The sequence below is a fragment of the Sorex fumeus genome, unplaced genomic scaffold, assembly GCF_029834395.1.
Source record: "Sorex fumeus unplaced genomic scaffold, SorFum_2.1 ptg000095l, whole genome shotgun sequence".
Lineage (NCBI taxonomy): Eukaryota > Metazoa > Chordata > Mammalia > Eulipotyphla > Soricidae > Sorex > Sorex fumeus.
In genome coordinates, this window is record NW_026606152.1 from 597,336 (window position 1) to 612,851 (window position 15,516).

The 15,516-nt window shown below is 63.1% G+C and overlaps 1 protein-coding gene across 1 annotated transcript in view; it reads right to left on the reverse strand.

The window, feature by feature from the left end:
* TSC1 (TSC complex subunit 1) overlaps positions 1–15,516 on the reverse strand; it is a 30,128-nt gene that overhangs the window by 1,934 nt on the left and 12,678 nt on the right. The window contains exons 6-20 of the mRNA XM_056132852.1: positions 13,189–13,333; positions 11,781–11,935; positions 11,495–11,568; positions 8,152–8,327; positions 7,462–7,580; positions 6,899–7,010; positions 6,661–6,755; positions 5,102–5,171; positions 4,737–4,841; positions 3,442–4,012; positions 2,578–2,621; positions 2,253–2,419; positions 1,687–1,869; positions 1,181–1,291; positions 896–1,018 (exon numbers count right to left, since the gene is read on the reverse strand). Coding sequence (XP_055988827.1) covers positions 896–1,018; positions 1,181–1,291; positions 1,687–1,869; positions 2,253–2,419; positions 2,578–2,621; positions 3,442–4,012; positions 4,737–4,841; positions 5,102–5,171; positions 6,661–6,755; positions 6,899–7,010; positions 7,462–7,580; positions 8,152–8,327; positions 11,495–11,568; positions 11,781–11,935; positions 13,189–13,333 — 2,250 coding nt within the window. The remainder of the gene's footprint in view (positions 1–895; positions 1,019–1,180; positions 1,292–1,686; positions 1,870–2,252; positions 2,420–2,577; positions 2,622–3,441; positions 4,013–4,736; positions 4,842–5,101; positions 5,172–6,660; positions 6,756–6,898; positions 7,011–7,461; positions 7,581–8,151; positions 8,328–11,494; positions 11,569–11,780; positions 11,936–13,188; positions 13,334–15,516) is intronic.

Genomic DNA, 15,516 nt, shown 5'->3' on the forward strand with positions numbered 1-15,516 from the left:
GGAGGTGCGGCCTTCCAGAAGCCTCCCATGCTGCCAGGACAAGGGCGCCTGCCGGCAGTGGGACACAGCACGGACTCCCGCCATCAGTCTGCGCCCAGGGACAATGGCCGTGAGCTCGGAGCAGCCACACACTCCTCCTGCGGGCTCTACCCACCCCCCAGCCACCCTGCCCAGGGCCGCGCAAGCCCAACGGGCCAGGCCACTCCAGGAACATGGTGTCCGGGAATGTCTCCCAGGCGGCAGGAAGCAGCCACCCCCCCTGCCCACTGGCCCCGCCCACAGGACAGATGGCAGGGGACAGTCCACAGGGCAGGGGCCGGCCAGGCATTGCAGGAAGGCCACACCCACCTCTTGGTGGGGGGGGGGGGGGGGCGGCTGTCCCCACCCCTGGCTGGGCCCCCAGGACTGCCGCCCCCTCTCCTTCCAGCACCTTCCACAGGAGTGCTTGCCTGTCTGGCTGAGCGACAGGTCATGAAGCCCCGGGCAGCTGCCCTGATGCCTGTCCCTGCCCCAGCCCGACACTCCTGGGCCATTTACAAATACAGAAACCTGCGTGGCCAAGCCGAGCCCCCCCCCCCCCCGCCCCCAAACCCCACTGAAACCAGGCCCAATGCTAGCAGGGAACAACACGGACGGAGGCACTGCGAGTCGGGTGAGGGACCAGTGCCCTTCCCCGCTGGCCCCGTCTCCCCTCTGACCCCTGAGAGGGGGCCAGCCAGTGAGGGTGAAGGGCTGCCATGCATGGAACCCCCAGCACCCAGGGGGTGGCCCAGCAGCATCCTCAGACCCCGGACATGCCGATCAGGCGGCCGAACCACTGAGAGGGCATGGGGCCTCCTGAGCGCCGCTCAGACCCCCAAACACGGTACCCCGCCCCACCCCCTCCCAGCCGTACCTGCGTAGTGTCCGAGTGCTTGCTCTGCAGCTGCTCCAGGTAGAGCTCGTTGACCTCGCCCAGCACCAGCAGCTGCCGGTTCACGAACTCCATCTGCTGCTGCACCGACTCACTGTTGGAGAGCTGCGGCGGGCGAGCCATGAGCGCGGACGCCCCCAGGAGGGACACCGTGCAGGCGGCAGCTACTCGCCAGGGCGCAGGCCCGAAGTGGGGACGGCTGGATGCACACACAGTACCCGACGCATGGCGGAGGACCTGCCCCCTGCCTGCTGGCCTGTGCCCTACCTTCTGCGCCAGCTGGCTGAGCTGCAGCTCCGTCTGGCACACCCTGCTGTTGGCCTTCTTCAGTTCCAGCCGCAGATCCGCGACCATGTTCCTGCAGTCCTGCAGCTTCGTCTGCGGCGGGGCCAGCGTGGCACAGTGTCAGAGCATCGGGCGGGCGCCCCCAACCCAGCCAGCGGGGAGCCCTCCCTCCCTGCTCCAGCCCCCGGCGAAAGCCCCAGCAGGCGGCGCCCTCTGCCGGCCACTGTGCCAACGACACACTAGCGGTCCGGAGGGCTATTGCCGCACTGGCCACCACAGGGGGTGCTCTGTGAAAACCCAGTGAGGTCCCGCAGGAAGCAGGAAGCTTGGAGTGCCGTCAGCCCCCATCTGCAGAGACCCCACGGAGCCCGGCAGGTTGGAAACTGGTGGGGAACCAGTGTGGACGCTGGTGACCATCCTCCCACACAGGTCCCGAAGCCCAAGGAGGGGCCGGGACCCCCTCGTACAGGGGCTGCTGCGGTGCCTACCTGCAGCTCCTGGCTCTGACTGTAGAACTCCTCGCGGTCCTGCTGCAGCTGCCGGATCTGGCTGTGCAGGTGGCTGACCACGGTGTCCCGCTGCTCCTGCAGCTGGCCGTACCGGGCCTGCTCCCTCTGCAGGCTGGCCTTCAGCAGCTGGATGTCCTTCTCCTGCAACTTCAGCTGGTCTTTCTGGCAGAGACCAACAATGCCCTGTTAGCTGCCGGGCAACACACACTGCAAAGCCAGCCGGGGCCCCTCCTCAAACCACTGCGCCTGGAGCCGTTGGGGAGCTCCCCGCGAACGCACTCAGCCCCGGCCGGGCACCCCGGCCCCCAGGCGGCTGAGGGACCCGTGTGCGTGGGCTGCGGCCGCGCCCAACACAGTCCCCACAGCACGAGGCAATGGAACACGGCAGCCCCCGCCCGCCGGACCCTGCCAGCCGAGCACATCCCCTGGCATCACGTTTGGCGCCATGGCCTAAGGCGGCCACTGCTCTTCTGACCCCACCACCACACTGACCAGCAGGGATGCCCAGAGGCTCCTGACCGGCCCCCGGAGCGCGCGGGGCTCACCATGGCGGCGTTGTGCTCCTCCAGGGCGGCGGCTCGGATCACCCGGCGCAGGAGCCGGCGGTTGCGCAGCGCGTGCTGCTGCCGCTGGAAGCGCTCGTACAGCATCTGGTTCCGCAGCAGGAGCAGCTGCGCCCGCAGCGTGCGCACCTCGTCGGCCGGGGGGGAGCCTGGGGGCACAGGGCGGGCGGCATGGCGCAGAGGCCCCGGCCCAGCGGGAGGGCAGGGCGGGCCGCCCCCCCGGGGCCCCTCTGCCATGCCACGGTCTCCCGAGCCCACCCCGCCCGGGCGGGGCAGCAGCAGGCAAGGGCCCAGGCAACGACTTTACCTCCGAAATGGGTCCAGTCCACAGACCTGCTGGGTAGAGACGACCTAGGGAGGAGGAGCTGGGCTCACACCAGCCCCTCCCGGCCCCCCACTCTGCTCACCCCGGCTCGCGGGGAAGGGGGCGCCTGTCCTGGGGGGCCGCTCTCAAACCCCGCCCCCCATCTCTCGCTTCAGGCGGCGCCCCCACTGGGCCACACGTCCCCGGTTTCTTTCCTCTGAGGGGGCGGGAGCGGGGCCGTTCCAGCGGACCCTGGCTAGCTGGGCAGGGCAAGGCAGGGCAGGGTCCAGCAGGAGCACCGAGGGTCCCCGAGCCGTGCGTGGCCCCTGCAGGGCGAGAGGCGGCAGCACTCGGGACTGACGGGCAGTGGGGCCAAACTGAGGCCCAAGCCCTTCCCACCCTCGGCGCTGCTCCCACGCCCCTCTAAGGTGGCGGCAGCGGCCTTGGGGGAGGGGGAGATGGGTGTGATTCCCTCCACCAGACCCAGGGACCGGAGCAGAGCCACAGCACGGAGGGCACCTGACCTACATGGATGGTCTCCGTAGCCCCACTGGGAGTGACCCGAGCACAGAGCCAGGGACAGGCCCTGGGCACGCCGGGTGTGGCCCAAAAGAAAGAAAAGGTACGGAGAGGAGCGATCCTAAGGGTTTCACTCACGTGACCCCACCTTGGCCTGTCATCACGGAGTATAACCCGTGCCCGGGCCCGCAGGGACCCCTGGCAGCCCCCTGCGTCCCCCCAAGGCGCAGAGGGGGCTGGGCCTCACACTGCAGTGCTCACGCTTCATCATGGATGTGAATGGAGCAGCCGCAGGGAATCTGCCACGAGTCGGCGGCTTGGGCTGGGGGGTCGGACCTGGGGCCTCACCTGCTCAGCTCCGCGCTGTGCACGTCCGCCCCCTGCTGGATCAGTCTGTCCAACACTTCTGCTGGGGAGCTGGACGGCCCCAAGTCCTCCTCGGCGCTCCCCGCCTGCTTCCGGGACAGCTCCGCGGTCTTCTTGCTGATGAAGTGATGGGCAGTCTTTGGCAGTGCCACCTCGAAGAGCTGGTCGTAGGGGGGAGGCTGCCCCCTGGCGGGGCCGGGGGCCCTGGGCGGCGGGGCCTTGTGGGGGCTGGGGGAGAGGATGCTGGTGTCCGAGGCTGCGCGGGGCTCCCGGCCACCCGCGGGGCTGTGGGTGGCGCGCGCGCAGGGCGGCTCAATGGGCGTGAAGGTTTGCTTTGGTGTGTCGGGCCCCGGCCTGTCCAGGGACGAGTGGGGCGGCTCAGGGTTCCCGCCGGGGCCCGTGGCACACGAGGCGGCCGGCTGCGGCTTCCTCGGACAGCCAGGGAGACAGCCGGGGACACTGTCGCGGTAGAAGGGCGAGTCAAAGCCACCTCGGGGGACCAGGGGCTCGGCGTCGGCCGGGGTGATCTCGGAAAGCTCTTGAGATATCGCCGCTGGGGAGGGAGGGAGACGAGAGACGAGTCAGGCCAGCAGGGGTGCCCGCTGCACGTCACCCAGAGAAAGAGCGTGCCTTTCGAGGGGGCTGGACCCCGAGTAGCACCCTGCAGACCCCCCCATACACACGCTCATATGCACACGCTCATACGCACTCGTAACACACACATGCTCGTACGCATGCTCATATACACACACTCATACACTGTGCTCATATGCACAGTCATAGACACACACTCACATACACACGCTAATATACACGCTCATATTCACATGCTCAAATATACACACACTCATATACACACGCTCACATACACACTGATATACACATGTTCACATACAGTCATACACACATGCTCATATACACACACTCACATACACATACTCGTAATATACACACACGCTCATATACACACACGATCACATACACGGACTCATACACACACTTATATACGCATGCTCATACATACTTATACACAAACCCACTCATATACACATACACACATGTACACCCTCATATATATATACTCATACACACATAAACATACACACACACACACACACTCTCTCTCTCTCGCTCTTGAACACACACACTCATACACACACTCTTATACACACACTTTTTCTGAGGGAAAGCCAGCAGCCAGCGCGGGCCAACAGACAGACCCCACAGCACAGGCTCCACCCTGTGGCCCTGCCCAGGCCCGGGGCCCACACGTCTACCTTCCTCCTTATCCTTTTCCACGCTGTCTTCTTCAGACGCCAGCCCTCCGAGAAACCCGGGCAGATCACTCAGAGGCACAGAGCCTTTGTGGCCAGAAAGCTCTTCTAGAGAGACACAGACGGCTCCGGTCACAGAGACAGATGCAGAGACAGACACAGAGATGCACAGGGAACCCCTGTCCCAGAAACGCACAGAAGCCCTCGGATGGGGCAAGGACCACTTCCACCTCCCGGGGGCTATCCCAGCACTAGAGCCCATCCCAGAGGAGACGGCCCACAGTTCTGAACACGTGACCTCCCGGCCCCTCGGTCTGGGCACCAGGTGGGGCGTGCCGGTAGCTTGGCATCTGTGTCACCCACCGCACCTGCTCCTCGGTCGTTGGGAAGGTGGTGTTGTCTGTGCAAACAGGGCCGGGCGGCGTCCGCTTTCTCCTCCTGGAGGGACAAGGAGGGCGATCAGGGCGCAGGCCGGGCCAGGTCCGAGACCCTCACACTGGCGGGACCGGCTGGCCAGCACCGCGGGTCTCAAGCCATCTGGTCTCAGGCACCTTTATCATCTTCAAATGGATCAAGACTCAGAGCCGCCATGCTGGAAATCAGACTTTCAAAAATATTGATCATCTACATGGTATGGCTGAAACTCAATCATGAACGGCCTTGTGTAATGCTCTCATGGTGATTCAATAAAATTTTTAAAAAAATTGTATTTTATAAAAAAATATATGTAGATATATCTACCTGGAAAGAGCAAACCCAGAACCAACACTGGTTTCTCATGCTGTAGGGGACGAGGAAAACTCCCGGAGTCGGGAGAGCGTGTGTGCAGCCAGCCCTGCAGGGGTCCCGGGCCCCCTGGAGAGACTCCTGGGTGTGCCCCTGTGCCCAGAAAATCCAGGCACTACAAATACACGCCTCTAAAAAGCAAACATGCTAAGTTTCCAGATAACCTTTTTCAGTATTAGACCAAATCTGATGTGGGGGGGAGGACGGGGCCACGGCTTAACTCCTGCTGTGCTCAAGGGTCCCTCCTGCGGGGATCGAAGCCAGGCCAGCCGCCTGCCAGGCGAGCTCCCTGCCCGTGCTGAGTGAGAGCAGGTCCAATGTCAGCTCTAACGCCAAGCACCCAGGGCCTGAGGGAACTCGGAGGGCAGCGCCCAGTGACGCTCCGGGTGCTCAGTTCCCAACACATGGTGAACCAGCCTCACCGCTTTACTTCGCCCTCTTCCTTGGGGGGCGAGTGCTCAGCAAGTCCTCCGGGCTTAGTCCGTGGAGTGCCAGAGATCACCCGGGGACTCTGGCCTGTTCCAGCCCCTGCCCGCCCCCCCACCCCGCACCTTTCTCCATCTCAACTCGGAGACTGCCCGGGGGAAGCTGCGACCCGAGCAGGCGGCCTGGTGGCCAGTGTCCCACCGCTCCCCGGTGTCTGGGTACCAGGCGCGGCATGGCCAGCGTGGGCAGGAGCATATGGTCACCAAGCCAAAAAAGGGGGCTTTTATTTCTTGGTGGTTTTTCTTTCGCAGTGAGGGGGTCGGGCTCAGGGACTCAAGCATGTCAGGGAAGCACTTAACACTTAACAGAGCCATGTCTATGTGAAAAAAAAAAAAAAAAACCTTTTTTTTTTTTTTTGGCTTTTGGGTGCTCAGGGCTCCTCCTGGCTCCGTGCCCAGGGATCACTCCTGGTGGTGGCAGGAAGCGAGCCCAGACTAGCTGTGTGCAGGGAAAGGACCCAGCTGCTCCTGCCCTGAGAAAGAATTCCTCCAGGAAGCGATGAGGCTGATGCCACACCGAGTGCCCGGGCAGTGGCATCCTGCTCCTGACGGCAGTCAGCGACACTTTCAACTCTTCTCGTTCAAGCGCTCACATTTCCCGCCAAGATCCTCTTGGGCTCCTAGATGCAGCTGCGGCCAGCGGACACCACACTTACCTTCCTGCTGGGGGCGGCTGTGGCGTCGTCCGGGGCGCAGAGAGGAACTGGCGGAGGCGAGGTGGCCGGGGTCCCCAGGGGCGTTCCTTTTCCACCTGCCCAGAGACACGCATGCAACAACCCCTGAGCGCGCTCTTCTCCCGAGCCCACCCGCCAGGTCGGCGTGAAGGGCCGGGCAGGACCTGCTGTGGCTTGAGGCGCCCACGCTCAGCGTCAGGCAGCCCGGCAACGCACATACCAGTGGTACCGAAGACTTTACTGTAAGGGTGCGACGCGTCGGGGGGGCCATTCCCAGGAGATGTCGGAGGGGTGGTCAGACCACAGACCATCGAGGGGCTCCAGAGGGAGGCCTGCGGACAGACAGGGGCGTCAGGAGTTGGAGCCGTGTCCGGTGGAGTCCCCAGGTCAGCCCATCTGATGGCCAGTTTCAAGCTGAGCCTTTGGGCTGAAGCTTATCAGAGAGTGAGGGGCCTCTGAAGGGACACCCCACTGCAACAAGACCTGGCCCCCCCCCCGACTCAGAAGCCACTCTGGACACTCAGGGGGAGGCTGGCAAACCGTCTGCTGTGGCCGAGTCCGACAGGAGCCACAATGCAGCGGAGCAGGGCAGAGCTGGCCCAAACAGAGACGAGAGCAGAGAGCACAGCAGAGAGCACTAAGAAGAGAGCACTGAGCACAGAGCAATGAGCACAGAGCACTGAGTACAGCAGGCAGAGAGCATGGAGCACTGAGCAGGGAGCAGAGAGCACTGAGTAGCGAGCATGGAGCAGAAACCTCGGGGCACGCTCCTCGCTGTCATACCTGCGACGACGGCTCAGCCGACAGCCGTGCTGACGGGGAACTCAGAGTCTGAGGTAGCTGCCCTGGCGAGCTGAACGCGGTCAGCCGAGAAGAGGAGTGGGGGGTGGAAGTGGCACTCCCTGCAACGACAGGGGCAGCACGCGGTGAGGGGAGGGGGTCCACGGAGCTGAGCACCCCAGGCCCCCACTCCCGCCCAGGAGGACCCAGGGCAGCAGGAAGGTCACGAGGGAGGCCGCGCAGGGCGGGACGGCACTGCGAGTGGGCGCTGGCCAGGCCGGGCTCCCCGGCAGGCTCCTCCCAAGCCAGCCCCACACAGGCGGAGAGCGCCCTTCAGGGGGCCCGGAGACACGGCGCCTTCCTCAGGGGCAGGCGGGAGACTCAGGCAGAGGCTGGGCACACAGATTCTGCAGGACACTCCTGGCCCGGAGACAGGCTCCAAGCCTGGGCACCGGCTGCAGGCAGGAGGGCCGGGTTCGAGTCCCATACAGCAATGTCCCCAGGCACAGCCAGGGGTGACCTCCAAGTACAGAACTGGGAGCTGTCACAAAGCACCGCCAGGGGTGACCCCAAACACCTCCGGCCCCCACCAAAATATTCCATTTAAGGAGTTTATTAGGAGAGGCTGGAGCACGTCTGAATCGGATGCCGGGGACTCAGCTCCTGGGCTTGGTGGGAGCCGGAGCCTCCTACCATGGCTGCTCGGCGTGTCCACGTGAGGGCTGGCGGCGGGGTCGGCCGCGCAGGCAGCGAAGCGGGCGGAGATGGGCTGGGACGCAGAGTAGCCGTCTTCATAGGAGGCTTCGGCAGGGTCGAGGGAGATTCTGGCACACTCGATCACGACATCATGCGTCTCTAGCCTCTTCCACCTGTGCGAGGCAAAGCCGAGACGTGGAGGTGGCGATGTGGCCCTGACAGTCCCAGCAGCCAGCGCCCGCCTCGGTCACTTCCAAAGAGCACGGCAGGCGGGGCCGGAGCGACAGGACGGCGGGGAGGGCGTTTGCCTGCACGCAACCAACCCAGGCTCGATCCTCGGCATCCCGTGTGGCCCCCAGAGCACCACCAGGAGCAATTCCTGAGTGCAGAGCCAGGAGTGACCCCTGTGCATCGCCGGGTGTGACCCAAAAAGCAAAAAAAAAAAAAGAAAAGAAAAAGAAAAAAGAACACGGCAGGCCCCGAAGGAAAGTGACATCAGCGCCCAAAGAACACGTCTCATTCCACAAACCTGCCCCCGTTCAGAACAGTCCTTCAAGACCCACCAAACAGAGGCAGCGGTGGCCAGACACTGGGCGGTCCCTCCCCCACCCCGCAAGCTCTCCGCGCACAGAGCAGGCAGACCTGGAACCAGAGCCCTGCTGCGAACACGTCGTCTCTCAGCCACGCCGGCTCAGGCCAACCCAAACCCAGGCAGAGTCCAAGAACCACAAGGGAACTGTCCACACAGCCCTGCCCCGCGTGGACCCAGAGAAGAAAGGGGCCCCCAGAGCCCAAGCACAGGGCGGTCCCTGGAACCCTGGCGTGCAGCAGCAGGGGACGCGCACAGGGGAAAGAACCTCCCGTCTCACATGCAGCCTTGGGGCACGGGGGGGGGCGCCGGACCCCTCCCTCTGCCAGCCGGGCCGGGGCTCTGAGCTCCCGACCCGAGATGCGGTGCCAGCGTCCCCACCAGGACTCGCGTCTCAGTGCCCGGCTTGGGGGCTGGCCAGGGTGTCTGTGACCTGGAAGTGGTCCCGGGGCCACTCCCCATGGCTCAAGTGACCCCTCTTTCCTGCCAGATGTCAGGCTTCCCGCCCTGATCATTTATCCTTTGGGGGACTCTGGGGGATTGGGTCGCACCCAACAGTGACCCGGGGTCACTCCTGACGGGTTCGGGGACCCTAAGGAGTGCCGTGACCGAGCTGCGGTAGCTACACAACCTGCCAGGCCCTGGCCTGCGGCTGCACCTTCAGCCCTCATGGCTCGGCTCTGCCTCCCAGTTCCACAGGGCCAACCCGGCCTCTTCCTCGCAGGCACCGAGTTGTGGTTCTCGAGACCTTTCTCCAGACACAGCTGCTGGCCGCAGCCTTGAGGGAATGGAGCCTCCCCCAACCCCGACTCGGGCCTCCCTGCCGATTTCTCGGCCTTCTCTCCCCTTCATGCTGGCCTCCTGCTTGGGTCAGAGCTGTCTTCAGAGCCCGGCTAACCCTGCCGACCCACAGGAGAGTGGCATTCCCAGCTGACCTGGGAGACTTCAGGCAATACAGCAGAACAAACACCAGCCTCCACTGCGTGACCTGCCCAAAGCCCCCCACCCGTTCCTGAGGATCAGCCCCAGCAGCTGGGGAGGAGGGCGCAGGGCACCGTGCTGAGCCCGGCGGGAACGGACAAGGTGTGACCAACTCCGCAACACCAGAATCCTCAGCTGCTCATGTCCCGGAGTGCCCAAGAGGGAGGGAACCGGGTGCGAAGGCAGCCAGTCAGCACAGCATGAGGAGCAGGCAGTGGAGGGGCTTACTACGTGCCACCCCCCACCCCCACCTGGCTTGGAGTCCTGGGCAGTCAGCCAGAAGCCTCTGCAGAGGAGCAGGGGCTGGATGGCGGGGAAGCACCAGCCTTGCAGGTAGCCGACATGGGTTCGAGCCCTGCCACCCCATATGGGGTCCTGAGCGCAGTGTCTGGAGTAAGCACTGGGCGTGGGCCCCCCAGCCCCCTCAAAGCCCAGCAGCTTGAGAGGACGAAACTGAGTATTCCTGCAGACACAGAGCACAGAGAAGGACAATGGGCACGGTACATTCACCCAGGCACAGCAGATACCCGGGTCTGCAGAAAACCTCAAAACGTTGAAAAATGGCAATTAACAAAAACCACTAAGATTGCATAGGAAATAAAAACCCATATAAAAAAAAGAAAAAAAAACTCATGACTAACATTCTCAAGCCAGGAATCCAACCGCTGCTCTGAAATGGACGCACGAGCCGTCACCGAGTGAGCCCTGGTCTGTCACCAACTGGGTGGTAGGAGCACCAGCAAGAACCGAAGCCGGGGCCAGAGACAGGACAGCGGGAGGGCCTGTCTGTGCACGGCGGACCCCAGATGGGGTCCCCCAGCACCCCAGATGGTCCCGAGTTCCACCAGGAGCCGGGGGCAGTCAAGAAAACCGAAAACCAGAAGCCCGATTGGCTCAAGAGAAGGAAGCTTCCGGATGGCGCCGGCGCAGAGGAGGAAGGGGGAGGCCAAAAGCCGTCCCAGGGACTGGCCGTCTGCGAGAGGAGCGGGGACAGAGGTCCAGGAGGGGCCCCGGGAGCCGAGGGACATGACCCTGAGCAAGGCTCCCAGGGCAAACTGTCTTCCAGAAGGTTCTCGTGTCTCCGCCTCGCATGCCCCAGAAGCGGCTCCTGCCAACGTAGGCAGGGCAAGCGTGGGGAGCCAGTCTGCCCCCGCCGGCCCCGGGGTCTGTCCGAGCGCGGGAGGACCCTCTCCTTCCTGAAGCCCGGCCTCCTTGCTCACTTCCAAACAGAAGCAGCCACACAAAGACGTGGCGGGGGTCCCCCTGACCACAAACGCTGGCAGGGCGAGCATAGAGAGGCCAGCTGGGGGCAGCCACTGTCAGCATCATGCCTGCCCTCTGGATGGACTCTGCAGGGAGCAGGGTCAGCGGGCTGGGCAGGAGGGTCCCCAGACCTCAGTCCCTGTGGGCATTTGCTGCCTGGGGAGCAGAGGGCAGGCGGCAGGGCACTGGGGGGTCTTGGCACCAGCTCCTGCTCCAGGGTGCAGGAACAGAGTTGGGAGCCCAGCTCAGCACGTGGACTTCCCCCACCCCCCCTCACCCCCAGCACCCTCCTGGGCTCATTGTGCAGAGCCTCCCAGGGTCCCGCTGGCCAGCGAGGGGGTGCCCATGTCAGCCTGGGGTCCAGGTGTGTGACATCCATGTGCGTCTGAGGCCTGAGCACTGTCCGGGCAGTGGCTCGTCATGCAGGGAAACAGCCCAGGCCACTGCCCACTGCCGCCCTCTCGGGAGCTTCTGGACATTTCTGGGTCGGCACTTCGGCGTCTGTACCTTCGAGGGTCCAGTTCATGGTCCTTGGATCCAGTCACTAACTCTGGGTGAATTCGTACGTGCTCCATCATTGGCTGGAAGAGTTTGGGGTGACAAGTTACAAAAGGCACTGCGCCAGGGGCCCACCACACATGGAGGCCACGCGATACTCCAGCCCGGCGTGCTCTCCCGGCGCGGGCAGCCAGGAGGGACGGACACCGCTGCTGGCCCCCTCCCCCTCCCACCGCAGTTGGGCGAGAAAGGCGCGGTCCGAGCGAGGGCCGGGACCCGGGTTGGCCTGACTCACCTTGACCACTTCCTCAAACGTCTCCAGGTTCTCCTTCATGCTGTAGTGCGAGCGCAGGAAGGACACGAAGTTGCAGGGGTACATCCCGTAGAGACGGTGGAAGAGCGCGTAGACGCTGGCGTGCAGGTGCACCAGGAAGACTTCCGTCACGTGGCCTAGAGACACGCAGCTGGAGAGCCCGACCGGGGCGACCACTGACCCCGAGCCCGGGAGTCTCTGCTGCCGGAGCCCCCCGGCTTCAGAGAGGGGCTCAGAAACACCCACCCCATGCCCCTCCCGATGCCTCGGCGGCCTGTCGGGGGCTGTGGACGGGCCCCCCCACTGGGGCTCTTTGGGATTGAATCCTAAAATCCTCCCTCTCCTGACCATCCTCAGAGGGACCGCGACAGGCTCACATGCTCCCCCCAGTGCATTCAAGCAGACCCCGCCACTGCCCGAACACTGGCTTCCTGGAGCAGCCTGGCCGGGCTGGCCTGGGGACTCGGGGGCTGCCCGAGGGTCCGTGAGACCCCACGCACATGCGCACACAGGCTGGGCGGCAGCTCTCAGGACACCTGAGCGGGCTCTCTATGCGGGGGAGGGGGGAGTGAGGGTCCAGCCCCAGCACCCCACAAACCCCATCCTCTTGTGGGACTAACCCCTGAGCACCTTAGGGTGACCCCAAAACAAACAAAAAATATATATTTTATTAAATAAAATTTCATGTATAGGGGCCAGAGAGACTGAGTGGGGGCCACGGCACCTGCCCTAAGTGTGATGGGCCTCGGTTCCATCCCGGGACCGGCCAGGAGTGATCCCTGAGCACAGAGCCGAGATTAAGTCTGAGCACAAGGTGTGGCCTCAAACCAAGCACCCAATGGGAACCCGCTACAGCCTGAGCACTGCAGGTCTGCACCTCCGAGTGAAGCTCTGAGCTTGCGTGGGGCCTGCCGGGCGCGCCCTGCTGACCCAGGCCTGGGCAGGGCAGACTGTCTCTGCAGGGAAGACTCCCACCCTCTGCTCAGGTCACCAGAGCCTGATGTCCACGTGCTCAGAGTGCTAGTGTCCTTCCAGGCCCGGGGTGACCCCCTGCACTGCAAACCAGACAGGTATGCCTCTCGGCACCAGGGTCGGGGGTCCTTCCCACAAGCCAGAGAGAGAAGGTCCCCCAGGTGGATCCCCCCCACCGCCGCGGCCACCCGCTGCATCAGGACGCTTCTGTCCACTGCGTGGCTTCTCTTGGTGGACACTCACCCACTGCAGCCAGCAACAGGAAGGCAGGCTGTCCCCACCGCCCGGGTGCCGCCGCCAGGGTAACTTCTCGGGCTAGTGACACTCCCTGCCCACCTCAGGGACCCGACTCCCGGATTTCGCACGGAGCAGACAGCGAAAGCGTTCCCCAGATTCAGTAGGCAGGAAGGCTCCTTACCTGGCTTCTTCAGGCACCAGGAGGAAAGACGGCCGAAAATATCAAAGAAATCGTGCAGGTGCTGCTTCCCGCACTGGGGGATCATGGGCAGCAGGATGATGAGCACGAGGACGCCCGTGGTGAGCACCAGCACGTCCGTGTCCACCTGCGGGGCAGCACCAGGCACACCATCGGGCCACACGGTCCCACCCGGCCACACAGTCCCACCCGGGCAGAGGGGGCGCGGTGCGCACAGGCCCCAACTCCGAAGAGCCGGCCACGGTCACTGGTCACGGCCACGCAGGGGCTCCGGAAACACCCCTCACAACTTGGACACACCGTTTCCCTGCTCCTCCAACCCAGCCTAAACCACCCACTTCGCGCTTTTTGATGCTGTTGTTAACGCTGGGGGCTGGGGGCTGGGGAGACCATTTAGTGGGGCGCCCTTGGGTTCATTCCCCGTACCCCACGTACTCCCCCATGCCCTGCCAGGAGTGATGCCCAAGCACTGCCAGGAGGGGCCCAAAAATAAGAAATAAAAATAAAAACACCGTTGGGCCAGGGAAATAGTACAGCGGGGAGGGAGCTTCCTTGCATGTGGCCAACCTGGGTTCAATCCCCGGCACCCCACAGAGGCCCCCAAACCAGGATTCATTCCCGAGTGCATGAGTAACCCATGTGCAAAGCCAGGTGTGACCCAGAAAGAAAAAAAATAATTAAAACCCTACTTGGGGCTGAAGGGTGGGCCCAGCACTGCAGCGCAAGCCCTGCATTCCCCTGGAGGACCCGATCCCGCCCAGCTTGGTCCAGCAGCGCTGCTGGGGCTGCCCCCTCGGAGAGACGCTCCCGCTGACTGGCTCTGCTCTGTTTCTCTCACGAGGCGACAGGAACCAAACCCAGGGCAGCACACGTAGGCAGCGTCTCCTCTGGGACTGAGCTCTGTCCCTCGGGAAGACCCACCCTCAGTGGTCAGGGGCGACCCCTGGCTCCGTGCTTGAGGGGAAGCACCACAGTGCTCAAGAAAGAGGCTTCTGTGGTGTGGGACAACCGCAGCCACACGTGGAAGGCAGTGCCTTACCGCCGCCCGCCGCCCTTCAAGGGCCACCCCGAAGTACAGTGTGAGCCGCTCAGGGGCGGAGGACAGGCTCCACACATGGAGACCCGGGTCCGATTCCCACCATCCCAGGGCTCCAGAGCACTGACAGGTCCAGTCCCAAACACCGGCCAGGAGGAGCCCCTGAGCATTGCCAAATGTGGCCCTAATAGGGAAAAAAAATCACATCAAGGAGCTAATTTAATGACCCACCTTCCTGGCAGAAGTGACCAGCAGGAAATCTGGGAGCCCGCTGACGCTGACAGCGTGGGAAGTGCAGACGCCGCGTCACCTGACTTGAGGCTGCTCAGAAGCCCCAAACCCAGTGGCTAACAGGTCCCTCGGGCTACCTGAAGAGGTTCCCCTGACCCAGAACACAACAGATGCCTGCCAGACCGCAGACAAGCTGCTGATCAGATCATGCGGGTGGGCGAAACGTGCATCACTCCTACCAAAAAAGGAACCTATGATTGGATATTGGGCGGGGGTCTGGGGGCCACGCCTGGCAGTGCTCAAGGCTGACTTCTGGCTCTGCACTCAGAGATCACTCCTGACAGGCTTGGGGGACCGTATGGGATGCCGGGGACCAAAGCTGAGTCGGCTGCGTGCAAGGCAGGCCCCTCCCCACGGCCCTACTTTGGCCTGCCGTACGTAGTTTTACACCAAGCCTTGTAGCAGACCTCTACTAAGCACACAGACAGCAGAATAATCACGAGTGCAGACCACGCTCCAGTGAGAAGCACCAACCTTCATTTTGTTGGTAACATTCTTAACCGGAGGCTCGGGCAACTGCCCCTGAGTGATCTTTCCGGCTCACCCTTTTGAAAAGGGTGTTTTGCAACCAGAACTGAACACATGTACCCCAAGCCTGAAGGTTATACTAATCAACCCATTTGCTTTAAAATGGGAAAAAAAAAAAACACCGCTGTTAAAAGAGTCCCTGCTCAGTCTTACCATACAGAAGCATTTTCCTGCTACCCTACTCACGGCAACTTGGGACTCACCTCTAGGGATGAAGCTACCCCTAGTGGCAGGGACATAACTCAAATTTCACTATGCCACGTGAGGTGAAGCCAAAGGAACTGTCACCCTTGAACAAATGCTACTGGATGCTCCGTGTCCCCGGGAGGCATGGGCAGCTCACATTAACCACTTTCTTATTTGACGCATAGGACACAAGTGCAAGAACAAAAGCAGGTTAGGCAAACAGCCAGGGTCATCTCGACAAGCCCTGTCATAACACCGCGACATTCTCC